The sequence below is a fragment of the Aotus nancymaae genome, unplaced genomic scaffold (assembly GCF_030222135.1).
Source record: "Aotus nancymaae isolate 86718 unplaced genomic scaffold, 86718_ANA_hifiasm-v0.15.2.pri h1tg000059l, whole genome shotgun sequence".
Taxonomy (NCBI): Eukaryota; Metazoa; Chordata; class Mammalia; order Primates; family Aotidae; genus Aotus; species Aotus nancymaae.
In genome coordinates, this window is record NW_026988473.1 from 59,091,387 (window position 1) to 59,118,317 (window position 26,931).

The following is a 26,931-nucleotide window of genomic DNA, read 5'->3' on the forward strand; positions in this document are numbered from 1 at the left end:
TACGTGAAGGGACCCGAGGCTGGCCGAGGGTTCCATATTACCCCAGAGTCCACATGAGCTCTGTGGGTCAGGGAACCTAGCACCTGGACAAAGCCCTCTCTTAATAGGAAATCAGCTCTCACCAAGGATAGTGCCTGGATCACTGGAGGCCCAGCAGACAGGAGGGCCTTCCACGGGCTGAGCCACACACAGCACACGGTGTCCCGCAGGCTTGCAGCAATCAGCAAAGAGCCTCCAGAGGGGAAGTTCCAGGAGCCCTCTCCACCCAGGGCTGCTGACCCAGGCAAACACAGCCCAGATGGATCACACTCGTCTCTGTGCTGAGCAGAGGCACAATGTTTCCTGTTTCTGAGCCCGCTATTACTCAGCTGTCCTCAAAACAGATGAGGGGCAACAGCAGAAATCTGTGGTGAAAACAGGGTCGGGAGCTAAGGACAGTTAGGGCTCCCAGTAGCCACAGAATATAGCTGAAATCTCTTAGCCCGGCCTTCCAAACCACCAAAGTCTGGCTCCAGCCCCTCTTTTGGCCCCAGCCCCTGTTCCAGACAAGCACTGCTGTAGTCAGGTTGGTGTCCCCACTATGTACTGCTTATGACGGTCTCCTTCTACCACCGTGCCTCCGCTTCAAATCTGCTCTCCCTTTCTATCTACCCAAACCCAAACTTCACTTCTCCCTGGATGCCGCCCCTGACCACCCTGCCCCTGAAGGTCTGTCCCTCCCCTCCTGTACCAAACTCCATGCTCTTTCACAGCAGGAAACAGGACTGAGACGGGGAGACTAGAGAACCTGGGTTAGCTGGGCATGGTGGCGTGTGATTGTAGTCTCAGCTACTCAGGAGGCTGAGGCAGGAGAATTGCCTGAACCTGGGAGGTGGAGGTTGCAGTGAGCTGAGATTGCGCCACTGCACTCCAGCCTGGGGGACATAGCAAGGCTCTGTCTCAAAAAAAAAAGTGCAGTGTAGGCTAAATAGGAATGTACACATGGGAGCAGATGACACTGTGATTGCTTTTACTCTTTATGAGAACAAGGAGCCCAGGCAAGGAACTCAGAAGATTCTGCTTACCCTGCCCCTTTGTGATAAGAAATGTTGGAAAGTGATCAGTCTGCTTCTGGGCTCTCCTCCTGCTCTCTGGGGCAGTGCTCACTCCAGCGCTCTCTCTCAGCCGTCCAGGACCCTCCCACCACTGTGGCGCCCCTCTCAGACCACTCTTCCAGAGCTCAGACAGGACTCAGGAACAAGGAGATGCACTAATTCTCTTTAAGGCAGCATGTTCAAAAGAAATGTTATATGAACCACATATGTAATTCTATTTTTTTTGTCCACATGCCAAAGTACAAGAAATTAATTTTAATAATATATTTTATCTAATCCATCTTATCTAAAATATTCTCATTTTAACATATAATAAATATTAAACATTAATGATGAAATAGTTTCCTTTCGGTCATACTAAGTCTTCAAAATGCAATGTGCATTTTATGCCTACAGCACATCGCAGTTTGAACTGGCCATATTTCAATTGCTTAGAGGCATATGTGACAGGTAGCTGCTGTATTAGACAGTGCAGCTCTAAGGTATAAATGAATAATCCATTCAGGCTGCCTTACCCAAAAAAATAAGACATGGTAGGATTTCAGGTTCCTTCAAATCACACCACAAAGATGCCTCCAAATTCTTCTAGTCCTGCATCAGGGCTGTCTGACTCAGGGGGCTTAGTGGATAAAGTATGAGCTGTTGTTGTTTTGAGCAAGCTGTTGCTCTGTCACCTAGGCGAGAGTGCAGTGGTGCCATCATAGCTTATTGTAGCCTTGGACTCCTGGGCTCAAGCGATGCTTCCACCTCAGCCTCTTGAATAGCTGAGACCACAGGTACATGCCACCATGCCCAGCTAATTTTTAAATTTTTGTAGAAATGGAGTCTTACTGTGTTGCCTGGGCCAGCCTCAAGCTCCTGGCCTCAAGCAATCCTCCTGCCTTGGCCTCCCAAAGCACTGGGATTACAGGTAGGAGCCCAGTCAAAGCATGAGTTTTCTACCCAGGCAAGCTTGAACTTGGATCTGAGTTCTGCCACTCTCTAGTTGTGTGACGCTGAACGAGTTGCCTACCTTCAGAACTTGCTTGCTCACGTGTGAAGGAGTGTAGGGCTTCCTGGCAGGTCTCAGTGAAGATGGAGCAGGCTCATGTATGCGTAGCTACCGGCTTGTATACCAGTGGCCTGGCAGGTCCTGGAATCGCAGATCCGCTAGCCCTGGTGTGCTCTGTGAACGCTTTGCCTGTCTTGGAACCATTAGCCATTCAAGAGCTTCCTTAAGGCTTGATGGCATCTCCCCTTGCTTTCATTTTTTCCCCCAAAAACCTGGCATTGGCTATACCCACTGCTGGTTAGAACCATCTCTTGCACTCCTCTTTCAATAGCTATTTACTAGATAACCACTATTTCGCTCCAGGCCCTTGCTAGGCATGAGGGTTTCAACAGAAAACAAGATAAACACGAATCCTGCTCTTGCAGAGCTCCGGGTCCACCAGGGGAGAAAGGCGTCGAATGAGGATGGCCTCAGACCTAAGCATGTATAAAATAGACATTCTTTATTTTCTTTAAAAATCAACTTCATTTCTACTCTGAATGCCCATCCTGCCAGATCATCAGGAAATTCAGTCGCAGCCTTTCTTAGAGTTCTCTGACCAAGGTGAAGCAAAGGTCCTGTGGTCTTACACAGTGCCCAAGCACCAGGGAGCCCCCCACCCCCACCCCAGCAGACATCAGCACCAGCCCACTGTGGTCATGGTGATGCCCACTTGCCATCATGGCCCATGCAGTTTGGAGCAGAGTCTTGGTGAGGCTGGGAACGTGGGAGCCCAGCCTCCCTAGGTCAGCCTGCATTTGGCCCCTTGGGGGTGAATTGTTTCTGTGAGCCCTATCTCAGAGGGTACACGGCTCCTCCCTGCTCATGGAACCCACAGACTGCGCTGTCTCTGCCCCATCCTCTTTTCTAGGCTTTATTTTAGGGAAGATGGTATTCTTTTCCCCTCGTCCTCAGAGCCTCCCTCTCTCCTCGCACCCACCACCACACTCAGCAGAGTCTTCTCAAGACTCAAGCTCTGGAAACAAACGACAGGAAGGGAGATCTGGCAACCCATTACTGCTTTCCCCTGAGGACAGGAAACCCAGAGCCTGCTCCCTGCTGGAATGAAAGAAGAGCGAAGAAAGGGACAAAAGCCCTAGGGAACAAACACATGAATTAATAGTTGAATGAATTGTCCTGCTGGGACAGGCCAGCCTTGAGCCAGCCAGCCTCAGGAAGCCAGGTGGGGGAGGCATGGAACAGGATCCCCCCAAAGTGGTGGTTGACATGAAAGTTCTGAAATGTGGGGAAATCCAGTATTTGCCTCATGATGATCTCGTGGGACAAACAAGATGGGAGAAGAAAGAGAAAGTGTCAGACCCCAACCAGAGGGTAAGTCCTGCAGGAACCTCACAGTCAACATGGGAAGGGGAGGCAGAACCAGGGAGCCCAGAGGAGCACTCAACCCCATAGGCCTTCCCTATGGCCCATGGCATCCTGGCCCTGGACTTGGCCTGCACACTCCTAGCTACAGGGAGCTTGCTGCCTCCCAGGACAGCCTCTTCCAAACTGTTGTCCACACTGGGTGTAAGTCTTCTGTTACAGGGTCTCACTCTATCACTCAGGCTGGAGTGCAGTGGCACGATCTCAGCTCACTGCAACTATTACCAGAAAGGGGTCCAGATTTGGACCCCAAGAGAGGGTTCTTGACCTTCACTGAAAAAGAATTCAGGGCGAGTCTGTATAGTGAAGTGAGAGCAAGTTTATTAAGAAAGTAAAGGAATAAAGAATGGCTATTCCATAGGCAGAGCCGGGTGTTTCCGAAAGTAAGAGGAGGAATGCCTCCACCCTAGGTACAATACACGTTTATATATAGGATAAAAAAAAGATCATGGGTGTTGAAAAATGCACGCTTTGAATGAGAAGACCTTCCAAATAGGCTTTGTATGAGCAACATGGCTATTTATTCACCTGGGTGCAGTTTTGGGTAGTTTTTTGGGGGGGCGGGGGTGTTGCAGAGTAAGATCAGTTACAGTGGTGGGGGGTAGGGGGCAAGGAGTATACATGACCACAAGTTCAGTTACCATGGGAGGGTTGGGCGAGAGGTGTTTACATTATCATAAGTACAGTTAAGATGGCAGGGTTGGGTGAGGGGCTTGTCCGGGGAAGCGATCGGGGACAATGGCGACTGCAGGCAGAGGGTAAGAGACATCAGCCGAGGCAAGCAGGACTTCAGACTTTCAGGATCCAGGCTTGCATATGGAGACCCAACAATGGGGAGATGTGCTCTGCCACGAGGGTTTGTGATAAAAGATTTTCTTAATTACTATACTGTGTGAGAACCGATATTGTTATATGTAAATTTTCAGTGCCGCAAAAGAAGTAGCACTTGAATATAAATTACCTCAGCAAGGCAATTTACTTCTATAGAAGGGTGCGGCTCACAGATGGAACAACGGTGAGCGTACACCTGGACAAGGGAGGGCTAGCCCTTACGGCTGTGTTGTTCCCCTGTTGGCTAGGGTTAGACCACACAGTCTAAGCTAATTCCGATTGGCTATTTTAAAGAGAGCAGGGATACAAGCCGGAAATTCAGGGTGGGTAGTTTGGCGGGAAGGACAGTTACAGGACAGGTCAGAGCAAATGACCAGAGGTGACTCAGGTCAAAGCAGGTGACCAGGACAGGTGACCGGAGCGGGAGACGGGATGAGTCAGGACAGAGTAGGGGACTGGGGAAAACAGATGTGAACTGATTAGAAATGGTGGAAAAGGTTGTTTACTGAAACTACAAGGATATTAAACCTTAAAACAGAGAATTAAAGAGTAAGAGAGCTGAACATACTGACATACTGATTCTTTGAAGAGAAACTTGGAGTTCACTATATCTAACAATATTATTACCTTTAAAGCAAATTTAGGAATGCTTCTCTTCTCAAGACATTGGGATATCAGGACACTGCTAAGCCTGGGTCTGGTTAGTAAACATTATCAATCTGTTCCTTTAACATAAACATCCAGAGACTAGGAATGCCTCACTTTCTGGGAATGCAGCCCAGCAAGTCCCAGCCTCATTTTCTTAGCCCTCGATCAAGATGGAGTCGCTCTGATTCTAATGCCTCTGACACAATCTCCATCTCCCTGGCTCAAGTGATCCTCCTTCCTCAGCCTCCTGAGTAGCTGGGACTACAGGCGTGTGCCCCCATGCCTGGCTGATTTTTTTTTTTTTAAAGACAGAATCTCACTCTGTTGCCTAGGCTGGAGTGCAGCGGCATGATCTTGGCTCACTGCAACCTCTGCCACCCAGGTTCAAGCCATCCTCCTGCCTCAGCCCCGCTAGGAGCTAGGATTACAGGCATGTGCCACCATGCCAGGATAATTTTTTTTTTAGAGGGAGTCTTGCTCTGTTGCCCAGGCTGGAGTGCAGTGACAAAAATCTCGGCTCACTCCTCTGCCTCTTGAGTTCAAGCAATTCTCTTGCCTCAGCCTCCCGAGTAGCTGGGATTACAGGTGCCTGCCACCATGTCTGGCTAATTTTTGTATTTTTAGTAAGATACAGGGTTTCATCATGTTGGCCAGGCTGGTCTAAAACTCCTGACCTCAGGTGATTTGCCCGCTTCAGTCTCCCAAAGCGCTGGGATTACAGGCATGAGCCACGGTGCCTGGTCGATTTTTTTTTTTTTTTTTGAGACGGAGTTTTGCTCTTTTTTGCCCAGGCTGGAGTGCAATGGCACGATCTCGGCTCACCGCAACCTCCGCCTCCTGGGTTCAAGCAATTCTCTGCCTCAGCCTCCTGACTAGCTGGGATTACAGGCATGCACCACCACGCCCAGCAATTTTTTTTATTTTTAGTACAGACAGAGTTTCTCCATGTCGGTCAGGCTGGTCTCAAACTCCCGACCTCAGATGATCCACCCACCTCAGCCTCCCAAAGTCCTGGGATTACAGGCGTGAGCCACCATGCCCAGCTTTTTTCTTTTTCAATTTTTAGTAGAGATGAGGTTTCTCCATGTTGCCCAGGTTGGTCTTGAAGTCCTGGGCTCAAATGATCCACCCACCTCAGGCTCCCAAAGTGCTGGGACTATAGCCATGAACCATCGCACCCAGCCTGGGCATAAGTCTTCTTTCAGGGAATTTTTTCCTTCTAATTCTAGCCTCAGCCTACATAGAAAAATGTAACTAAATTAGACTCCACTTGCTCACTTGTATTCAAATGACCCCGTGCCCATAGCAACTTCTCCAAGATTTAGTTTCCTCATCTGAAAAATGTGCGCAGTAATAGTACCTGCCTCACAGAGTTTCACGTTAGAGAAATGTAGGTAGAACACTCTGGACACTTGGCCTTGGTTGCCCGCTTCCTTCAGGGTGTACCAGTGAAGTGCTCAGTCTCTGGAGCCAAGCTGTCTGGGTTCAAATCCCAGCTGCACCACTGTGTGGCTTGAAACAAGTTATTTTCTCCCTGTGTCTCCATTTTATCATCTGACAGAAAGGGATTATTATGGTGTGTACTTCATTTTTTAAAAATTATTTTTGATTCATTTCCTTCTCCAAGTTGTTGGTATAGACATATCTACTTCAGGAGGTTGTGAGGTTTCAGCAAGTTATACATTAGTCATTAGAAGAGTGCCCAGCATATAGTAAGTCCTTAGTAGGCATTACCGTTATTTATCACTGCTTCCTTTCTTCTTTCTGACAATCAGAAGACAGTGATTGTGCCCCCTCCCCCAACACGCACGATATTCTCTTCCTCCCTTTTTCAAGAGTTGTACATAGGCTGTCCCCACCCAGGTGGAGGGATACACTCCAGGGCGTCTGTTAGACTTTTCTCCGAGTTTAATGAGGAAACAGAGACCGGAGTGAGGAAATTAAAAGCCAATTTATTCGGCTCCCGGGCGAGGTTCTATGGTCCGGGAGGGGCCAGAGAAGTCGCGCTTCTCTTCTTGGGGCGTGGGGTTTTATAGGGAGTAGAAGTGGCTGATTGACTATGGGGGAAACAAAGACAAGGTAGTTCTATTGGGTGTTAAAAGACTGGGGACGGGCGAGGTGAACAAAGCGGGGGCATTTCCATTGGGTATGAAGGGAGTGAGCACGGACGAGGGGCTGGCCGAGGATGTACAGGGGAGCTACCATAGGGCAGGCTCTTGGCAGGCCTTTTCAAAATTTATGGCAGGTGCAGGGCTGAGATTGGAATGCGGACATGGGCAAGGGGAGCCTGCGTGGAGAGGGCAAATGCTGAGCAATGTGCTCAGTATGATGATGTAGTTTTTAGGCACAGAGAGAGAAGGGCATGTCCATTCGGCTCCCAAGGAGGCACCGGCCTTACAGCGTCCATGGGCATCTTCACAGCTTGGACCCAAAGCTGATCCTGTCCTCTGGGTGTGGCCTGATTCATCCAAGAGGAGCAGTGACAGTGGGAGTGAAGACTGATTGGACTGGTGTGTTGGTGTTTTGAGTAACGTTGGTGGTGATGATAATGAAGATGAGGTTGGTGATATTGATCCTGGTGAAGACAGCGGTAGTGGTGATGATGTTAGAGGCAGTGATAATGATATTGGTGATTCTGATTGTCATCATGGTGGTGGTGATTCTGAAGGTTCGAGTGACAGTGATAATGATGATTTTACTGCTGGTCGTGATCATGACAGAGGCAATAATAACAATCCTCATATCGTGATGGTAATGTCATGACTAAATTTGTCATTTAATCTCAGTGATATGGGTCATGTGAGTGAGGGTGATATTTAAGGTGATGGGGTAGAAATGATGACGATTATGGTGGTGATTTTCATGAAAATATTGGTGATTATTATGATGTTAATTATGGTCATGACAGCTAATCCATGTGGACGCTGGTAATAGTGATGACAAAGTTTAACCACAAGAATTTTATTCATTCTTTCAAAACCATTTGTGGGGTACCTATAGGGCCAAGAACAAGTGGAACACTGTAGGCCTCAGTTGCTTCTGATGAGATGACAGGGCTGTCATCCTCTCCTTTCCAAGACCTCTCCTCCCCAGCCCACAGCCATCTCTGAGTGGAGTCACTGGCCTCCAATGGACTGTCCTTGGTTTTGTGTCTCCTTTAGGGCAAGGACTCTCCCACTGAGCAGAGGCCTGGGGAGTCCACGAAGAAGCAGGATGGCCCAGTTCAGATTGCACGAAACCTGACTGTGATCCAGTTCATCAAAGGTAAGTCAGCTCAGACCAGGATACAGGGAGCCAGGGCCAGAGCGGCCTTCGAGGCTATACAGGATCCAGTCCTTCCTGTCTTTTTTGATTCATCTTCTCCAACTGCAGACCCCTCATGAGCACCATCTACTCCATGTGAGTCTTTGCACATGTGATTCTCTCTGCCTGGACCATCATTTTTTATTGCTGTCAAAACCTTCCCTATGGGCCAGGTGTGGCGACTCATGCCTGTAATCCCAGCACTTTGGGAGGCCAGATCATTTGAGGTCAGGAGTTTGAGACCAGACTGGCCAACATAATTAAATCCCATCTCTACTAAAAATACAAAAATTAGCCAGGCTTGGTGGTGGGCGCCTGTAGGCCCAGCTACTTGGGAGGCTGAGGCAGAAGAATCACGTGAACCCGGGAGACAGAGGTTGCAGTGAGCCGAGGTGGCGCCACTGCACTCCAGCCTGGCAGCAGAGTGAGACTGTCTCAAACAAAACAAAACAAAACAAACAACAACAACAAAAACCTCCCCTATCCCTCTAGGACCAGCTCAAAAGCCACTACTTTCTCCACATGTCCAGGTCTCCCACCCAGCAAGGCTGTTTCTCTCCCTCTTTGGCTCTCAGAACCCTCACGGGTTCTAGATCAGTTCAGATCTGAGCCTGTGCTCCTGAAGGTCAGGCCCGTGCTGGCTCATCTATGACCCTTTCTCTCCTCCCACCTGCCACTGAGCCTGCAAATGGGAGACCAACAGGAAACTGTCAAATCCCCAGGCAGTGTGGCATGGGCGGAGAGAGCTCTGGGCTAAAATCCAGAACTTGGGCTTTTGTCCTTGATCCTACTCTTTTCTGAGCCTCAGTTTCCCCATCTGCACAGTGAGGAGTAGACTCAGTGATCTAAGGTCTGTGAGGCTATGATCCTGAGACTATGAACTCAGTCTTTCAGTAACCAGAGTACACATGACCAGGCCATTCTTTCTCAAGATTATGATCCCATAAGTATTGATTGAGTGCCAGCCGTGTGCTCAGCTCTTACAGAGCCCTGGAGGGCATGTCAGAGGACTTGGATTTGAGTCCTGCCCCTAACAGTGACCAGTGTACAATCTTAAAGAAGTTAGTTTCCTTTTCTAAATTGAGTTTCCTCATCTGGAAGATTGGGTCAATAATCCTTGCTCTGCCTCTCTCAAGGGCTATTATGAGAATCAAATGAGATGAAGAATGGAAAGCCTCTTTATGCTATTAAAAAAAAACTGTACTCATATATAAGGTACAATTATTTCAGTTATTGCTCTTGGTCTACTGTTATTCTGACCACGATTTAGGATAGTAAATTGAGGTGCCTGTGGTTTAGGAGAGTAATACCCATAGGGGTTGCTTCATTCCTTACTGAGGATTTCTGCAACAGGAAGGAATTAAGCTGTTCTTGGGAAGAGCTTCCTAAGATTTGATGTTGGGGCAGGACATGGTGGCTCACACCTGTAATCCCAACACTGTGGGAGACCAAGGCAGGAGGACCTCTTGAGCCCAGGAGTTTGAGACCAACCTGGACAACATAGGGAGACCCTGCCTCTTCAAAAAAAAAAAAAAATTAAAGAATTAGCAGGGTTGGTGGTGCACGCCTGTGGTCCCAGCTACTAGGGAGGCTGAGGTGGGAGGATTGCTTGAGCCTGGGAGTTTGAGGCTACAATGAGGTCTGATCTCACCACTGTGCTCCAGTCTGGGTGACTGAGAGAAACCCTTTCTGAAATTAAAAAAAAAAAGACTTGGTATTGGGATATCAGTAATCTAGCCCCCAGTTTTCTTTGCACGGGGCTGGGCCCAGAGGCAAGGGCTGGGACTCCTTAGCTTCAGGCCACTCCCAGATGCTATTAGGCCCCAGTGCACTGAGCTGCTGAATTGCTTATTAATCATTGTTTTGGCTTCTGCCAGGAGGGAAGCTGGGGCCAGTTGCTGAAATTGGAACCTAGAGTGAGTGTTCTAGGCCAGATTGTCTCTGGTGGTTTCAGCTTCTACATGATCTGGGAGACCCTGTGGCCAGTGAGCCAAGCTGGCTTCTGCTGAGCTCCAGGGGCCAGTCTGACTCTAGGGCCTGGTCTTGACCACCTGGGACATGGGGAAGGCCAAGGGAGGAGGAGGCATGGTCCTTCAGATGGAGGAGCCCTACACTCTTGGGGAAAGATAATCCCTGAGCTAGGAAAGGCCCCTGTCAGATGGGGGAGACATAGTCTCTGAGCTGGGGGAGGCCCCTATCAAATGGGAGAGATATAGTCTCTCTGATGGAGGATACATAGTCCCTGAATGGAGCGAGACCCTGCCTTGTCTGATGGAAGAGACCTGATGGAGAAGGCCCCTGTCTGATGATGGAGACGTAGTCCTTGAACTAGAGGAGGTTCCTGTCTAATGGGGGAGACATTGCCCTTGAGTTAAGGGAAGCCCCTAACTAACTGGAAGAAGCATAGTCCCTAGACTGAGGGAGAACCTGTCCTATTTGAGAGAGGATGCCTGACCTCTAGCTGGGCGAGGCTCCTGGCTGATGAGGAAGACAGAGTCACTGACCTGAGGGGGGCCCTGGCTTGTCTGCTGGGGGAGACACTGTGCTGTGCTAAGGGAATCCCTGTCTCCTGGGAAACATCTGCCTCAGAGCTGGAGATGGGCCCTGGAATTCCCCTGCAGCTAACCCTATCTAAGTGAAAGGCATAGTCTCTGCCCTCCAGGAATTTTCCATCTATTCCGGAGCCAGGCTGCGGATGCTGGGGAGAGATGGGGGATGGGTATAAAACACACTGCAGTGGTCAGTGCAGGAGAATGGGCTGGAAGCAATCCGTGAGATGGGGCCCTCTGGAGTCAGGCAGCCAAAGAGGCACAGGAATGGGGGAGGATGGACCTTGTTCTAGGAGTCTGGAGACCCCAGGAAACTCCTGGCCTTACATTGGCCTCTCTGGATGAACTTGGGTGAGTCCCTGCCCGTCTCTGGACTCTACCATGCAGTAAGGGCACCTGTACAACCTGGGCCATGCCAGATTGAAATTCATGGCTCAATACTGGGCCTCAGATGCCCTGCCCAGAGCAGCTCACGGCAAGAAGGCTAAGGAGCTACCTGGGGTCAGGGTGAGCCTTGCACCTCCTCACTCAGGTTGGTTGAATGCATAGTATGCAGCAAGGAACCAGGGACCAGGAGGCAGGCCTGGCATATAAAAGAGGGGGAATTCCACAGCCCCCACCCACCCTGCCTGAACTGTTTGTCTTTATTTTCTGGCTTCCAAGGAAACAGATCTTAGCCTGGCCCAGTGGGCTAGGGAAGCAGCTGGTTTGGCCATGCTCTGAGGACAGACAGAAATCTTCCCCTGACAGACGCCCTGGTCCTGCTGCTGCAGGAACAGAAGGAACCCCCGACCTGGCCCCACCAGCCTGGTCTGGGAGGTGGTTTGCTCCTCTTCTTCCATACCTTATATTTGACTTCAGTCTTGCCTACCAGCAGAGACACGTGTTAGTGGAAAGAGGATTTCACGTGTCAGAACAGAAAGTGCCCTTGACACTTTCACCTGGGCCGCCCCTACCAATGGGCATCACCTGGCTGCTAGAGCCCAGAGAGGAAAGGACTTACCCACCCTTTCGTGCCCTTCAATTTAGCAGGCTTGCAACCCGTGAATGAGGCACCATTTTAGGAGCTAGCAGGAGACTGGGGATGTCATTATTGCCAGAACAGTCACTTTTTTCCCTATCTCCAAGGATTTGCCCCTCCTGTGCCCCTACTCAATTCCTTTTCCTCCTCGCTTCACCTCACCAGATCTCCCCATTCTTTAGGCCCTAGCTCTGTCCCACCTCCAGGAAGCCTCCCAGCACCAAGCTTGAGGGAGGTCTTTGATTTGTATCAAATCTCTGGAGGTCTTTGATTCTGCCCCAGACATACTGGCAATTTAATCACATATTAGTCCATATGTCCCTTCATTACTTCCTTCATTCCACGAATTCACGAATTCAAGTGCCTCCTATGTCCCAGGCTCTGGAGATTCAGCAATGAACACAACAAACACAACCCCCTGATCTTTTAAAGGCGGCTTACATTCTGGTAGGGTGACAATAAAACAGCTAGATGAGTGAAAGGTATAGTACATTGGGTAGAGGGCTATGGAGAAACACAAGCTAGGGATGGGGAGATCAGGGCAGGGGATTGGGGCCTGCGTTGGGGATGCAAGAGAGGATGAAGGCCTGGGTGGCTTGGAAAAAGCTGTAGCAGGACAGGATGGAAGGAACTGGGCTGGACGGGGGAGAGGAATGAATATGTAGAATAGCAAAAATGAAATGACATGGGATGGAATGGATGAAATAGAATCAAATAGGATGGCATGGACCCAAACTATACGGAATGAAATAGAACTGAATGGAAAAAAACACACACATAGAATAAGATACAGTCTAACTCAATGGAATAGATTGAAACAGAATTTCAAAAATAAACTAGAATAAGGGCCAGGCATCGTGGCTCACATCTGTAATCCCAGCACTTTGGGGGGCCGAGGTGGGAAGATCACTTGAGGCCTAGGATTCAAGATCAGCTTGGCCAACATGGCAACACCCATCTCTACTAAAACCCAACTCTACTGAAAAAACAAAAATTAGCCAGGCGTGGTGGTGCATGCCTGTAGTCCCAGCTACTCAGGAGGTTGAGGCACAAGAATTGCTTGAATCCAGGAGGCGGCGGTTGTAGTGAACTGAGATTGCACCTGCACTCCAGCCTGGACAACAGAGTGACATTCTGTTTCAAAAAAAAGAAAAAAAAGGACTAGAATAAATGGAATGGAGTCAAGTGGGATAAAATTGATTGCAATAGAATTAAGAGGAATGGGATGGGTTGGAAGGAATGGAACCGCTTGAACCAAGCAGGGCAGGAGGGCAGTCTCCGCTGGACGGCCTGGCTGCCCTGCCTGCTCTGACCTCCTCTGCACTCACCCCCCCAGTCTTTCCCAAGGTGCTGCTGCAGACCCTACGCCACCCCACTTTCCTGCTGGTGGTCCTGTCCCAAGTGTGCTTGTCATCTATGGCTGCGGGCATGGGCACCTTCCTGCCTAAGTTCCTGGAGCGCCAGTTTTTTATCACAGCCTCCTACGCCAACCTGCTCATTGGCTGCCTCTCCTTCCCTTCGATCATCGTGGGCATTGTGGTGGGTGGTGTCCTGGTCAAGCGCCTCCACCTGGGCCCCGTGGGCTGCAGTGTCCTTTGCCTGCTGGGGATGCTGCTGTGTCTCTTCTTCAGCCTGCCGCTCTTCTTCATTGGCTGCCCCAGCCACCAGATTGCAGGCATCACCCACCAGCCCAGGTGAGTGTGTGTGTGGACACGTGAAGGCGAGCCTGGGAGGGTGGGACAGGGAGGAGGGGGGCCCTGGGCAGAGGCCAGGCCAGAGGGGTGCTCCCCGCCTCCAATCTCGCCCCCCCACCTCTACTTAACAGCCTTTTAGAGATTCCAGTCAAACAGTGGGGTGCTCCAGAAGGCTCTAGGGAAGGTGTCAGGCACCACTGGAAGGGGCATTCATGGGACTTTAGGGGCAGAAACTTTCAAGCCTGGGGAGGCGTGGAGGCTGAGACAGGGCAGAGTCCCCATGGGAAGGCATCTCCAGAGTGACCAAGCCCTGTGGGTGCAGCAGAGGTGGGGCAGAGGCCTCATTACAGGAGGCAGGACCAGCTCAGCCGGAGGAATGGCCTGCCCAGGAGGAAGCATGCTCTCCATCCCAGGACGAGAAGGGGTGAGAGGGTGAGCAAGGGGCTGGATGACTCCTATCCGGGAGGCTGCATTAGGGACTCAGGCAGGGAAAAGATTGGGCTGCAGACCTCTGACATTCTGTGTTTTAGAGCTTGGGAGCTGAAATTCTGTTTCTCCATGGCTCTAAAATTGCAGAGTTCTTTTTCCACATCTGCGAGGCAGCACCTGCCTCCGCCTTCCGGGGGAGGGCTCTTGACGCCTACCTCTCATTCTTCCTCACCCCTTTACCCTTGGGAGCCTTCTTGGAGAGGAGATTGGAAGTTACATTCCTGCCTCTTCTCCAGAATGATTTCATTTTTCCTGGAAACTGCTCCAGGCTTAGGTTGGCCCAAAACTCCGCTAGAATTTCCCAACTTTCTCTGTCTCCACCTCTCCTTCTTGGCATCTTCTGCCTCCACCCAGGCGCTGGCTTTCCTCACGGGGTGGGAGGGGTTGGTTCCTCCTGCATGGCTGTCAGGGGTTCAGCTCAGGGCCAGGGAGCACCCAGCCCCTCCCTGTCTGTCCCAGGTCCCACCTTCGCTGGCCTCTCCCCTGTCTCCCCTCCCTCCTCCTCCCCGTTTCATTCTCTGCCTCTCTTTTCCCAAATAGGGAGGCAACTCCACTTTCTAGACTGGGGCCTCCTGTGTGCAGAGCCCTGTTCTAGGCATGGCAGTGGGGGCTTTAGCCACGTCCTCAGGAAGCCCCTGATGTGAGGAGGGAGCCAGGTCCTCAATCAAATGATTTTGAGAGTAAAACGTAAATGGATATTTTACCACAATTTTTTAAACAGTATGTGGGAGAAAAAGTCAACTCATCCCATAGGCCCATCTCTCTTTTCTTCTCCCTTTTACACCTTAGCTTTGACATCTCATGTCACCTGTGTTCTCATTGAAACTCTCGCAGTTTATTCACTAAGCTCTGGGTTCTGATTCACTGAGGAGGCCATTTGGGACCAGCTGAGCTAGGCAGGAAGAACTCTCCATATCCCTGCACAACCACAGGTACCAACAGCTGCAAGAAGCGAAGGTCTCCCACACGCTGAGCGTCTTCCCATATGGCGTCTCAAAGCTCCACGGGATCTCTGTAATGGGCCCTGTTATTAGCCCCATTTCACAGATGAGTACAGTGAGGCTTAGAGGGGTGAAGTCACCCCCACAGCTGGAACAGAGTAGAGCCTGGGTCCAGGACTCTTTCCACAGAAGCAATCAGCTCCAGGTGGTCAACGAGAGCGAGGGGTGGAGGAAGGGTCCCCTAGCTCTCACCTGCTCAGCCTTCTAGCTGCTGGCAGAAGGTTCTGGGAAGTGCCTCTCCCTTGGCAGAATCCCCGGTGCTGCCTCCCGATGGGCCCTCAGCTCAGACAGTGCCAGCCTTCCCACTCCCACCCCCACCCCAAGGGAGATGTGCCAAGATGTTGTCAGACACACACGAGCACTGTCTGGCAGAGGAGGAAGAGGAAAGGTTCTGTGGCTGATGATTCTCCTTCCCACTCAGATGGAGCACCCCCTCACCCCAGGGAGGGAGAGAAGCTCACTTTGCCCCGTGCCCCACTTCCCCGCCCCACACCCTGGCTAGAGACCATCTCTAGCTCTTGCTCACCTTCTTTTCCATGGAACTGAGATTTCACTAAGATCCAGTCTGAGCCTCTGCCCGACACCTGCCCCACGCCCAAGACAGAAACCTCCAGCTTCTGCCTCTGGTCTCCTCCGTAACCTGGCCACCAGACTCCTGTGTGACCCTAAATGAGGCACAGCCTCTCTGGGCCTCTGTCTTCCTGGCAGGTTTGCTGTGCTCCCCTCTAGCGTGAAGCCAGGTGACACTCTCAGTCCCAGGGGACACCTCCCTGCCCTCCTCCCAGGGTGATCTCCCTTTCAGACTCAGCCTCCCTCCGACCTCCTGCCCCTGCCCACCTTCACCTTGCCCTGGCCACCTGGAACTGGGACACCCTGGGGATTTGGGAGCAGACTCTCAGGAGTGAGGCAGGTGGGACTAAAGTGTGCCCTAACACAGTGAAAAGGGTGGTGGGAGTGAGACTGCAGGATGGCCATGATAGGCAGAGAAACTGAGGCCCAGAGAGGCAGGGCACAGGTGGTCAGGTCTCCTGATCAGGTCCCACACTTACAGCTCTGATTTTCTGAGAAAGGAAGCAACGTTGATTTTCAGGGAAAGGAAGCTCATTGAGGGAAAGATACTTTTCATCTGACACTAAATCCTGGGAGGAATTTATCTTGTATACCCTGAAGAAAGGTCACTGAGGTGCAGAGATGTTTGAAGAAGCTTAAAGACTTGTAGGATCTAGGGGGCCTGTCTCTGTGCTTACACACCTTCATTGCAAGGAGCTCACTATTGTACCATCATGGGGCAGCCCTGATGGTGAAAGCCTCTGTGTGGAGCTAAAATCTCTGGCCATTGCTCTTGGCTACAGGGCTGAGGAGGCCCCAGCTAGTGGGCTAAGCAGGGGAAGCCAGGCCAACCCTACAGGCCTTCTCTCCCACCAGTGCCCAGCCTGGGCTGGAGCTGTTTCCAGGCTGCATGGAGGCCTGCTCCTGCCAATCGGACGGCTTTAACCCTGTCTGCGACCCCAGCGCTCGTGTGGAATACATCACACCCTGCCACGCAGGCTGCTCAAGCCGGGTGGTCCAGGATGCTCTGGACAAAAGCCAGGTGAGTCAGGCCTCTGGTGGCAACCTCTGCCCCTCAGGGCTCTGTCTGCCCTGTCTCTGTGGGCCTGCCATACGCTCCACCTCGGCATGCTGTCACTCTCTTCTCTCTGTCTCTCTCTGTTGGCAGATGTAGAACATTATTCTCTCAATAAGCTTTCATTGGCTGGGTGCGGTGGTCCACATCTGTAATCCCAGCACTTTGGGAGGCCGAGGCAGGTGAATGACTTGAGGTCAGGAGTTCCAGACCAGCCTGACCAATATGGTGAGACCCCATCTCTATTAAAAATAAAAAAAATTAGCCAGGCATGGTGGTCCATGCCTGCAATCCCAGCTAATCAGGAGGTTGAAGCAGGAGAATCACTTGAATCTGGGAGACGGAGGTTGCAGTGAGCCGAGATCGTGCCACAGCACTCCAACCTGGGCAACAAAGTGAAACTCCATCTCAAAAAATAAAAATAAAGCTTTCATTGCCAGCCTGGGCCCAGGGCACAGAGGTGATCCATTCTGACTTCCAGATCTCTGTGCAGGGGAGATGCAAAAGGAAGAACTCCAGGAATTCCAGACGTGCTGATAGGCCAAACAACTGGTCCCTACAACTACATACAAAGATGGAAAGACACACCCCACCTGGGTGAGGGTGGGTCCCAGAAGCCTTCATGGAAGTAGTGTTTTTGCCAGACCTTCAAGAATGAATGGGGAAACTAGAGCTTGGGAGGGAAGAGCTTTCAGACAGGGGGAATGGCATAAGCGGAGGTCTGGAGGAACACACGTGCAAGTGCAAGCATGCACACACAGTGTTTCTGTTAGAGCAGAAGCATAAGGATTCATGAAGGGAAGGTAGGGCCCAAAGAGGGGCCTTGAATGCCAGGCCAAGAGTGGGGACTTTCTGGAGAGCAGTGGGGAGCCATGAATGGGTTTTCAGCAAGGGAGTAACAAGGTCAGATCCGTGTTTAATCACACTTGAGGCCATAATGTGGGGCAGGTGAGCAGAGTACAGGATAGGACACAGAAGGCCAGTGAGCATTCAGTCAGTCAGTCAACAAACTTTCACCCGTCTCTTCCTATGTGCCAGGCCCTGTGCTGGGAGCTGATGACTCAGAGCCAGGAGGCCCAGTGGGGAAATGAGGGCAGTGTAATCAGTAGCAGTGCATTCTGAATCTTAGGAAGGCGAAGACCAGCTGGTTCCTCCTCCCCTTTTTCCTCAGTCCCCCAAAATGACAAAGGGGAACAATGTCTGCCTTCTCAGCCCTCCAAGGCTGTAGTCAACCTGGGAGACAGGGAGAGAGACAGCAGCATCAGGCTGGTTGTTATGACAACATCTCCCTCTCTCCAGAGTCTTCCCACCTCTCACTCTCCTGCTGGGCATCAGCATTTAAGCCCGAGGCTCCTCCAGGGAGAGACCTGGGCTGCACCAGCTGGTGCAGAAGAACCTGTTGATGCCAGCCAGACACCACCTGGGCCTGAGAGCCCTTCCAGAGGCCCTCAGACCTTAGCAGGTGGAGCAGTGAACTCCTGTGGATATGGGTCCCAGTTCAAACCTCTGTTCTGCCTCTAACTGACTGTTACCTTAGGCAAATTATTTAACCAGTGCCTCAGTTTCTTGGTCTGTAAAATAGGGGTGATATTATTGATTGCCTACTACAGAGCAGGCAATGTGCTGAATAAATGCTTTGCATGGATGAATTCATTAAATAGTAAGAGAAGAGCCACATGACGTTATTCATGAAAGCACACAGCACAGTGCCTAGGAAATTTTAAACACTCAGTAATACGCATTCCTATTATGCCATTGTACAGATGAGAAATGGAGGTCCAGGAAAGGACCAGGCATTGCCCAGAGTCTCAATACCAGGGCTGGGACTAGACAGCAAGGCCCTGGCCTCCCAGCCAGCCCCCTTTTTGGAGCTTCATGGAGGCTTGGATTTAAGTGCAGTATTTGGAGGAGGGTGTAGCTGAGACCAGGCCAGCACTCAGGATCTGTCATCACACTGGCCTGGAATTGTGTCTTGACATGTGTGCCTCCTCGGATTGTGAGCAGCTTGGCTCAGGGATGGGTGGCTCAGCGCCCAGCACAGCTTCTTGGTAACAGCTTATGAGTGCGGGAGCAAATGAGGTAAGATGGGGCAGGTGGACGACTGCACAGGCGTGTGGCTGAACGCTCTGGGTTCCGGAATGAGGCTCTGAGGCAGCAAAGGGATTGAAGTCATTCATAAGAAAAACTTCCTGCCATAGAATTAGATGAACGTGACTGAAGGGTCAGGAAAAACCCAAGTGAAGACTCCAGGCTTTGTGTTCATCCCAGCAACCCTCTGCTTCTGGGAAAAGGAGCAGGGGCAGGATGTCTCCCTTCCAGGAAGCTTGCCTTAGCATTTACCATTTCTTGTCCCTCCACTGTATCTCCAGTCTGTAGGTGGAGGTTCAAGGGCCACTTTTCCTGTGGTGTAAGATGATATGCACTTAGGGGTCATGCACAAGGGTCAGCACAGCCTCATCCTGCACACTGGCTCTGCCGGCCATTGGAGACCATCTGGTCACTCAAACCTAAGTGCTCACGTGCTGTCTTTCTCCTGCCTTTCTCTGATTCCACCTGCTAAGTAACTTCAAATCCAAACCCTTTTACCCAACCACCCACAAGCCCACTGTCTGTGATGGGCCCCTTGGCCTTCCTCACCCATCTGGTCCCTCCTCCGTGCAGCCCCCAGGACAGACTTTGTACCATCCAGTCTCATCTCTCTCTTGCTTAAAACTCTCCCCAGGCCCCCAGCATCGACCTCAGGGCTTCCCAACCCTTTTCACACTAGGAAGTGTCTGCAGCTGCCAGGGCTGGAGGTGAGAGGCCCAGAGGGCTCCAGCTGCCCAGGCCAGCCAGCCACCTCCAGAGCTGATGCGACCAATCCCTGCACACCTGTCTCCCATCTGAAGCCCTGCATGGCTGAGGCATGACTCTAGAAGCTCTGATCTATGGGAAAGTAAAGAAAAGCTCAGGCTTCATGGCTTGGCCTGGCTTCTATCGGGTGCTTGTGGGCCCTGGCAGTCCAGATCACTTCTCAGAGTCCTTGGCTGGAGGTTTTCCTGGCTACCTAGGGAGATAGTGCAGGCTGGGATCAAACACTCCAGGGGGCCAGCCCAGGGGCATGGCCAGCCTGGGGATGTTTTCTTGCAGTTGGTGTGTAGAGTGTGGGAGAATGATGCTCTTCTGGGTCCCTCCCTCTTCTCTATTTTCTGCTTTCCTCTCCCTGCCCATCGCCTCAGCCCAGGCTCAGCTCGACTTGTGCATAGATAGCCCTTGAGGTGCCTGCTCCTCAAGCTGGCTCTGCTCAGCCAACGAGTCAGGATCTCGGGCTCCAGCCAGCTCTACCCCAGCTGGCTGTGGGGCTTGGGCCTCTCACAAGCCTTCCCCGCTGCAAGCCCTTGGCCAGCTGCCTGCCCTTGGAGGCTCTTGAAGTCTCTTCCCCGTCTTCCCATTCCAGGTTTTCTACACCAACTGCAGCTGCGTGGCGGGGGACAACCCTGTGCTGGCGGGATCCTGCGACTCAACCTGCAGCCACCTGGTGGTGCCCTTCCTGCTCCTGGTCAGCCTGGGCTCGGCCCTGGCCTGTTTGACCCACACACCCTCTTTCCTGCTCATCCTAAGGTGAGGCCGGGGGCAGGGCAGGGGCAGGTGGATATCAAGAGGTCCTTAACCACAGGCAGGACAAGGAATTCCAAGCGGTAGTTCAAGGAAGGAGGCCACTTAGGTGTCCCGGCCCCGACAACATGGCCTTAACTGTGTTCATCCCACGGCAACCCACTGAGGCGAGGTTTTCTCCCCATCTTGCAGCTAAGCAAACTGAGGCTCAGAGACGTTCAGGAGCCAGCCTCTGTCACATAGCAAGTGTTGGGTGGAATAGTACTGGTTCCCTGGCCCAGAGCCCAGGCTCCTACTTGCCCAGGGGAGAGGAGAACACACCTAGGGCCCTGTCCTGGCCTCTGGAGGTGGGGGCATCATACCTGCAATGGATGAGCTGCAGGAGGTGTGTCTCGGAAACCAAACTATGCCAGTCTGGTGCATGACTCTGAATGCTGCTTCAAGGCTACAAGTGCTTATTAAGTGCCTGCTGTGGACACAGCCCATGCTGAGCACTGCCTTTTGGGCCAAGATCTTTGTGGCCCTCGTCCTAAGGGTGCCCGCTGGCCCTGAAAAATTGTCACCTGAGTTCAAAGTCAGGGTCTCCTAAGGTGGGGGCTGGGATAAGAGGATTGAGTAAGAAAAAACAGTTTTTCTTTCATTTTTTGAAATGGAGTTTTGTTCTGTCACCCAGGCTGGAGCGCAATGGCATAATCTTGGCCTACTGCAACCTCCTCCTTCTGGGTTCAAGCGTTTCTCCTGCCTCAGCCTCTCTAATAGCTGGGATCACAGGTACCCACTATCATGCCCAGTTAATTGTATTTTTAATAGAGATGGGGTTTCACCATGTTGGCCAGGCTGGTCTCGAACTCCTGACCTCAGTAATCCACCCACCTCAGTCTCCCAAAGTACTGGGATTACAGGCGTGAGCCACCATGCCTGGCTAGGTAAAACAGTTTTTCTATTTCTGACACTCAATAATCAACACAGAAGACTTCTGTGACCAGAAGTGTGAGGGTATTTTCCCACACACCAAGCATGTGATCAATTGTGCAGGGGACCCCAGCCAGTGTCCTCCAATTCTACTCTGACACGACCTACCTGGAGACAGCGTTAGATCCCACAGGCTGAGCGCTCAGTCCCACAAGACTGTCCTTCCTCTCCCCATGCCAACCACAAGCCCCAGGTTGTTTTCCAGTGCTTCTGACCCACCAGCCGACACTGGGATTTCCACAGCCCCATCTTTGAGTTTGCTTTATTTGCTAGAGTGGCTCACAGAGCTCGGGAAAACATCTACTTAATGTTTATCAGTTTATATAAAAGATAATACAAATGATACAGATGAAGTGATGCACAGGGCGAGGTATGGGGGAGGAGCTTTCATGCCCTCCCTGGCTGCACCCTGCAGGAACCTCCATGTGTTCAGCTATCTGGAAGCTCTCCAAAGCTTCATTATATAGGCATGATTGATGAAATCACTGGACTTTGGCATCACCTTAACCTTCAGCCCCTCCCCCTTTCCTGGAGGTTGGGGCTGAAAGTCCCAACCCTCTAATCCTGCCTTGGTCCCTCTGGTGACCAAGCCCCAACCTGAAGCTACCTAGGGGCTGCCCACCATCAGTCGACACATTAGCAGACAAAAAGACACTTCCTGCTTTGAAGAGTCCAGGAATTTTAGGAGTGTACGCCAGAGACCAAATACATATCTCACAATATCACAGGGACCTCAGAGCAAGATAATTTCCATTTTCCTTCTCCTGGGATTATTTTATTCACTATCTACTTTCTAGGAAATTAGAAGGGAAATGGAGCTCCTCGCAAATACCAGAAGACGTGTAGATCTATAACACGAGCTGGCCTGGGAGGGAAGTAGAGGAATCATATGCCCAACAGGCAGTCTGGCTAAAAGGAGTTGAGAACACAGGCTCTGGGCTGCATGGATACTGGCCCTGACCCCCTTCAGCCATGGGATCTTGGCCAAGTTATTAATCTGTCTAAGTGTCAGTCTCCTTATCTGTAAAATGGGGCTAATGTATACCTAGCTCATAGGAGTGATGTGGGGTTGCAGGGCAGAATTACTGAGCCTGTAGTAAGCACTCCATAAATGCCGGCCACGGGTGTTATCTGATAGGAGCCAGAGGATTGCAGGCTGTGGCATTAGAGTGGTTAGGGATGCTGGGGAAGTGTCTGGCTGTCCAAGCTCCAGGTCTTGCCAACTGTAGGAGGAAGGGGAGAATTTGATGGGACCAGTGAGTGGAGGAAGAGGAGTGATGCCTGTGACCAGAAACATATGGAGGTCAGCACAGGACCCTGATGGTTAGTGGGTGTGTTGTGTTGCACACGGGACCAGGCTCCACATGTTGAAAAGGGACGGAATACGGCCCTGAGCCCCCCAGGCTAGATCTTCAGATGGGAAGGAGGCTGGCACTGGGTGGTGAGAGAGAAGGGCATGATGATATCCCTTCAACGTTGATGCATGGCCCTTGGGGGTGGAACCCTTCTAACCTCATGTTGCCCATGTCTCTGCTCGTTAGGGGAGTGAAGAAAGAAGACAAGACTTTGGCCGTGGGCATCCAGTTCATGTTCCTGAGAATTTTGGGTAAAGGTCTTGCTTGGGACCATTGGTGGTGGTGATGGGGTCCAGAGGCCCACTGTGTGCCAGGCCTGGGGCACAGGCATAAGCGGAACTCAATCCCTGATCTAAGGGCTCATAAACCCATGGGGTGACAGACCTGGCCCAGCTCTCTTAGAGCAGGGTGTGCAGGCAGAAGCTAGCCAGCCCATCAGGAAGCCACCTCAGATGCAGGGGTGGGGTGGGCTTGAGGGCCAGAGAGCCAAGAGATCCCAGTAAGAGCCAAGAGATCCCAGAGCCCCTGAGGGGTTGTACATGCCAGGGAGGGGGTAGGGCAGGATGATTGGCCTTCGTTGCCCCTGAGCACTGCCTCCCTCAGCCTGGATGCCCAGTCCTGTGATCCATGGCAGTGCCATCGACACCACCTGTGTGCACTGGGCCCTGAGCTGTGGGCATCGAGCTGTCTGTCGCTACTACAATAATGACCTGCTCCGAAACCGGTGAGACCTGGGGTGACGGCTGTGGGAATGGTGCTGGAAATACTCTCAGAGTCCCAGGCAGGATACCAGCAGGGAGGGGAGGTTTCATTTAAGTCTACCTGCTAGCTGACATGCACTATTATACATTCAGTGCTGAGCTCACCAGCCCTTCAGGCTAGACACTGCCTCCCCCTTTTGTAGGTGAGGAAAGTGAGAGTGAAAGCAAGTAGCTCAAGGTCACACAGCTAATAACTGGCAGAGCTGGGCCTTGACCACAGAGTCTATGCAGGAACGTGGGGAGAAACAGAGGAGCAGCCATGATGTAAGAGGGACTCGGGGTGAAAGGCTGGGGAGAAAGGCCTGTCTAGGACACAGGAGGCCTGTGTTTCAGGCCCAGCTCTGTCTCCCTCATCATGGGACTTATCTTCTCTGGGGCTCAGTCTTTCCCACCTGTGCAATGGGGAACTCAAAGGAACTTCCCATCTGTACAATGGGGAACTCTGTACAGAGGCGGCTGGCCTGGGATGGATGTGGAGAGGTCTTGCTAGGGCTAGGTGCAGGGAGCTGATCACTTTCAGCTCTGAGGGGGTGAGGAGAGCATAGTTCCTGTGGGCTGGGACTGTCCACAGCGGGGGCTGGGAGGGGATGCTTCCTAGAAGAGGAAAAGTCAAACAAGGGCCTTGATAGTTAAACAGGGGAGAGGGAATCCTTTTGTTCTTGTGACAGGTGGGGCATACAAAATTGTACTTGTCAGCCCCTCTGAACCCTTAGACAGGCTCGGAGAGAGGCAGGGCCAGCCCAGGCCACATAGCAGAGTCCAGGACAGGGCGATGAAGATGCCCAGGCCTCTGCTCCCATCCAGGGATCCTCGGCAGAGCCTCTCCCACTCCTCCAGGGAAGAGCCCCAGCAAAGGTCACTGTCTCCCTGAGGCCTCAATGTCTCTGATTTCACAATGAGGGATGGCTGCTGACGTCCATACCGTGGCCTGACAGCTCTTGAGTTCAAGGGTCCCCATTCTTTCCCCAGGTTCATCGGCCTCCAGTTCTTCTACAAAATAGGTTCCATGATCTGCTTTGCCTTAGTTTTGGCTGTCCTGAGGCAGCAGACCAAGGAGGCAAGGACCAAGGAGAGTAGATCCAGCCCTTGCCCGGAGCAGCAACTGCTAGTATCAGAGCCAGGGAAGAAGTCGGAGGACTCCCGAGTGTGAGCTGTCCTGGAGCCCCACCTGGTCAAGAGTGGCAGCCACAGCAGTACCTCCTCTGGGCCCTTTGCCAAAGATTGGGTGTCAAGAGCCCTGTGTTCCATTCTGGCTCCTCCACTAAATTGCTGTGTGATTATGGGCAAGGCATTGATCCTCTCTGAGCCTTTGCTTGCTAGTCTGAACCAAAGAGTTGTTTGGGGTTTGCTGTGTTGGCCATCTTTGAAGCAAGAGGGTCTTCCTCTTTCTTCCCCTAGCCAGCCAGGTCCAGGCTTTCCTGGGTGGAAGGACTGCATACCTTTCCCTGGGGCCTAGGATAGCAAAGTGGGCCGTAGTAGGCCAGGCTGTCCTACATGCTGGGCCCTAGCCCAGGTCTACACTCGCCTGGATCACCCTCTCTGAGCCTCAGCCTCAGTGGGAATGGACTTGCCAGCCTTCAGGCTCATTCAGCTGTGACCATCTGTGCGGCAGGGTACATTCTCCTTCCCAACTCCAGCAGCCTTTAAGAAGTGTCCCTTTGGCGCCCCCTGGAGGCAGAGCACTGAGCTGGACTCTGGATAGACCCCCACAGGGAGGAAGGAGCTGGCCTTAGGTCCAAACACCCAGACTTGGCAGGGCCTTCAGGAGGCTTGTGGTGGGGCCCCAGGAAGCCTTAGCTGAAGCGGGAAGACTCACTCTCCATCTAAGGAAGTTCTAGCCCTTGCCTTCGAGAAGCCACGGTTGAGGTGTGAGGCCCAGCACCGTCTTAGGGGCCCTGGGTGGGCAAGTCTGGGCCCTGGGGTAGGGAGGGAGACTCAGGCTCACACTTGGGTATTTTCTAATTTCAGAAAAACACACACTCAGTGTGCACTCACTGATCCCTACACATTGCCAAGACTTCATATATGTGACCAGGGGCCACCAAAGTCTCTGCGACCTTTGTGAATAGGATCCTAATTTCTCTGTTTCCTCCTGCATGCCTGGGTCTGTGTCACCTGGGGCTGCATGAATAATGTCTAGTTCTGTGACACTGTTTTTTCGGGGGTGGCACCTGGTTCTCCAGATGCCTGGGCTGGCGTCGTGCCCAGGACTGTAGTGCTGGGAGCAGTAAAGCTCGGCTCTGTGTAATAAGTGATGCTATGGCTTGCTTGGATCTGATCATCCAATCCTTTTCTACATCAGGCCTTGTTTTGTTTTATGGCTAGTCGTATCTGGCCTGGTTATTTCCCTGCGGGGAGGAGAGAGTTTGCTGATCTGCTCCCAGCCCAACCTATTGTCACTATACACCCCACCTGGCTGGGACCTGCTGCTTGGGAGCAGCAGACAGGGAGCCACCAGCAGTGTGGCTTCCTGGCCCTGTGCTGGAGGCTGGGGGGAAGCTGGGGTCACATGCGGCTCTTGCCTTCTGAGAAGCTCTCAGTGCTTGGACTTTGAGACTTTCCCGTGTGATAAAATTAAAAGGCTGAATTAGTTCCATTTGTAAAAGGGTTACTCTCATACTCCTTCTGCACAGAAATCACATGAACAATTAAGGTTCCATAATGAGTTAAAAAAAAAAATAATAAAAAGGAAAGGTACAGAAGTTCCAATTCCCTTTTTATTTTGCTGGTTGGCATCTGAAACTGTTTAAAAAAATCTGATTCTGTATGTATCAATGCCAAGAATTTCAGTCTCCTCCAACAATATGAGGCTTTTAGGATGTTTATATTCCTTCTTCCTCTATGAACACATAGAGCATTTTCCCAGGTTTTACAAGGGAAAAAACATCTGGAATTACAGATATGGCTTATTATTAAATTTGTTCTTGCATAATGTCTCTTCTATTACAAAAATTCTTTCTTTATAAACTGCATTAGAGGTTTGCAACGACCACATCATCTCCATTTACTTAGATTTAAGTTTTACCGGATTCATTGCTCACCATTATTGCTTGTATATTACATCTTTTCCTGTCTTTATATTCTGGTCTAATTTTTGTTTGACTGAGTGACTTCTACTAATGGTTTCAAAACTGGAATAAGATCACGAGGATTTCTGAATCCTCACCTGTTCAAATTGTCATTCACATTTTACAGAAGAGGAAACGGGCTCAGAATGCACAAGTGGCTTCCCCAAGATCACACAGAAAATAAATGATGGAGCCAAGGTTGGATGGAGACCTTGTGGGAACTGAAGGTTTTATAATTTGTGGAGCCCTCTTTAAGAAAAACATACAAAACTGTGAATGTAAAATTAGGTTCAAAAGTACCTATATTTACCTATAATATAATGAGAAAAGAAATCAAAACAGATACATCACACAATCCCAAAAAAATGCATAATACTTTCATTGACTGGCCTACATAACCTATAAAACACATTTTCTTCCCTGATGATTAGAAGACTTTTCCACAGACTAGCTTCTGGCTCTGTACATTTCAAACCTGGTTTCTCCTGTTTCTCCTCTACTGCCCATATACTTC

General features: G+C 51.2%; 1 protein-coding gene across 2 annotated transcripts in view; it reads left to right on the plus strand.

The window, feature by feature from the left end:
• The window catches only part of SLCO2B1 (solute carrier organic anion transporter family member 2B1), a 56,082-nt gene extending 29,801 nt beyond the window's left edge, over nucleotides 1-26,281 (plus strand). For both annotated transcript variants that reach the window (XM_012469656.2, XM_012469657.3), the window contains exons 8-14: nucleotides 8,148-8,250; nucleotides 13,196-13,553; nucleotides 16,469-16,634; nucleotides 20,104-20,267; nucleotides 22,775-22,839; nucleotides 23,192-23,312; nucleotides 24,319-26,281. In XM_012469656.2, coding sequence (XP_012325079.2) covers nucleotides 8,148-8,250; nucleotides 13,196-13,553; nucleotides 16,469-16,634; nucleotides 20,104-20,267; nucleotides 22,775-22,839; nucleotides 23,192-23,312; nucleotides 24,319-24,499 — 1,158 coding nt within the window. In that variant the 3' untranslated portion in view covers nucleotides 24,500-26,281. The remainder of the gene's footprint in view (nucleotides 1-8,147; nucleotides 8,251-13,195; nucleotides 13,554-16,468; nucleotides 16,635-20,103; nucleotides 20,268-22,774; nucleotides 22,840-23,191; nucleotides 23,313-24,318) is intronic.
• The last annotated feature ends 650 nt before the right edge of the window (nucleotides 26,282-26,931 follow it).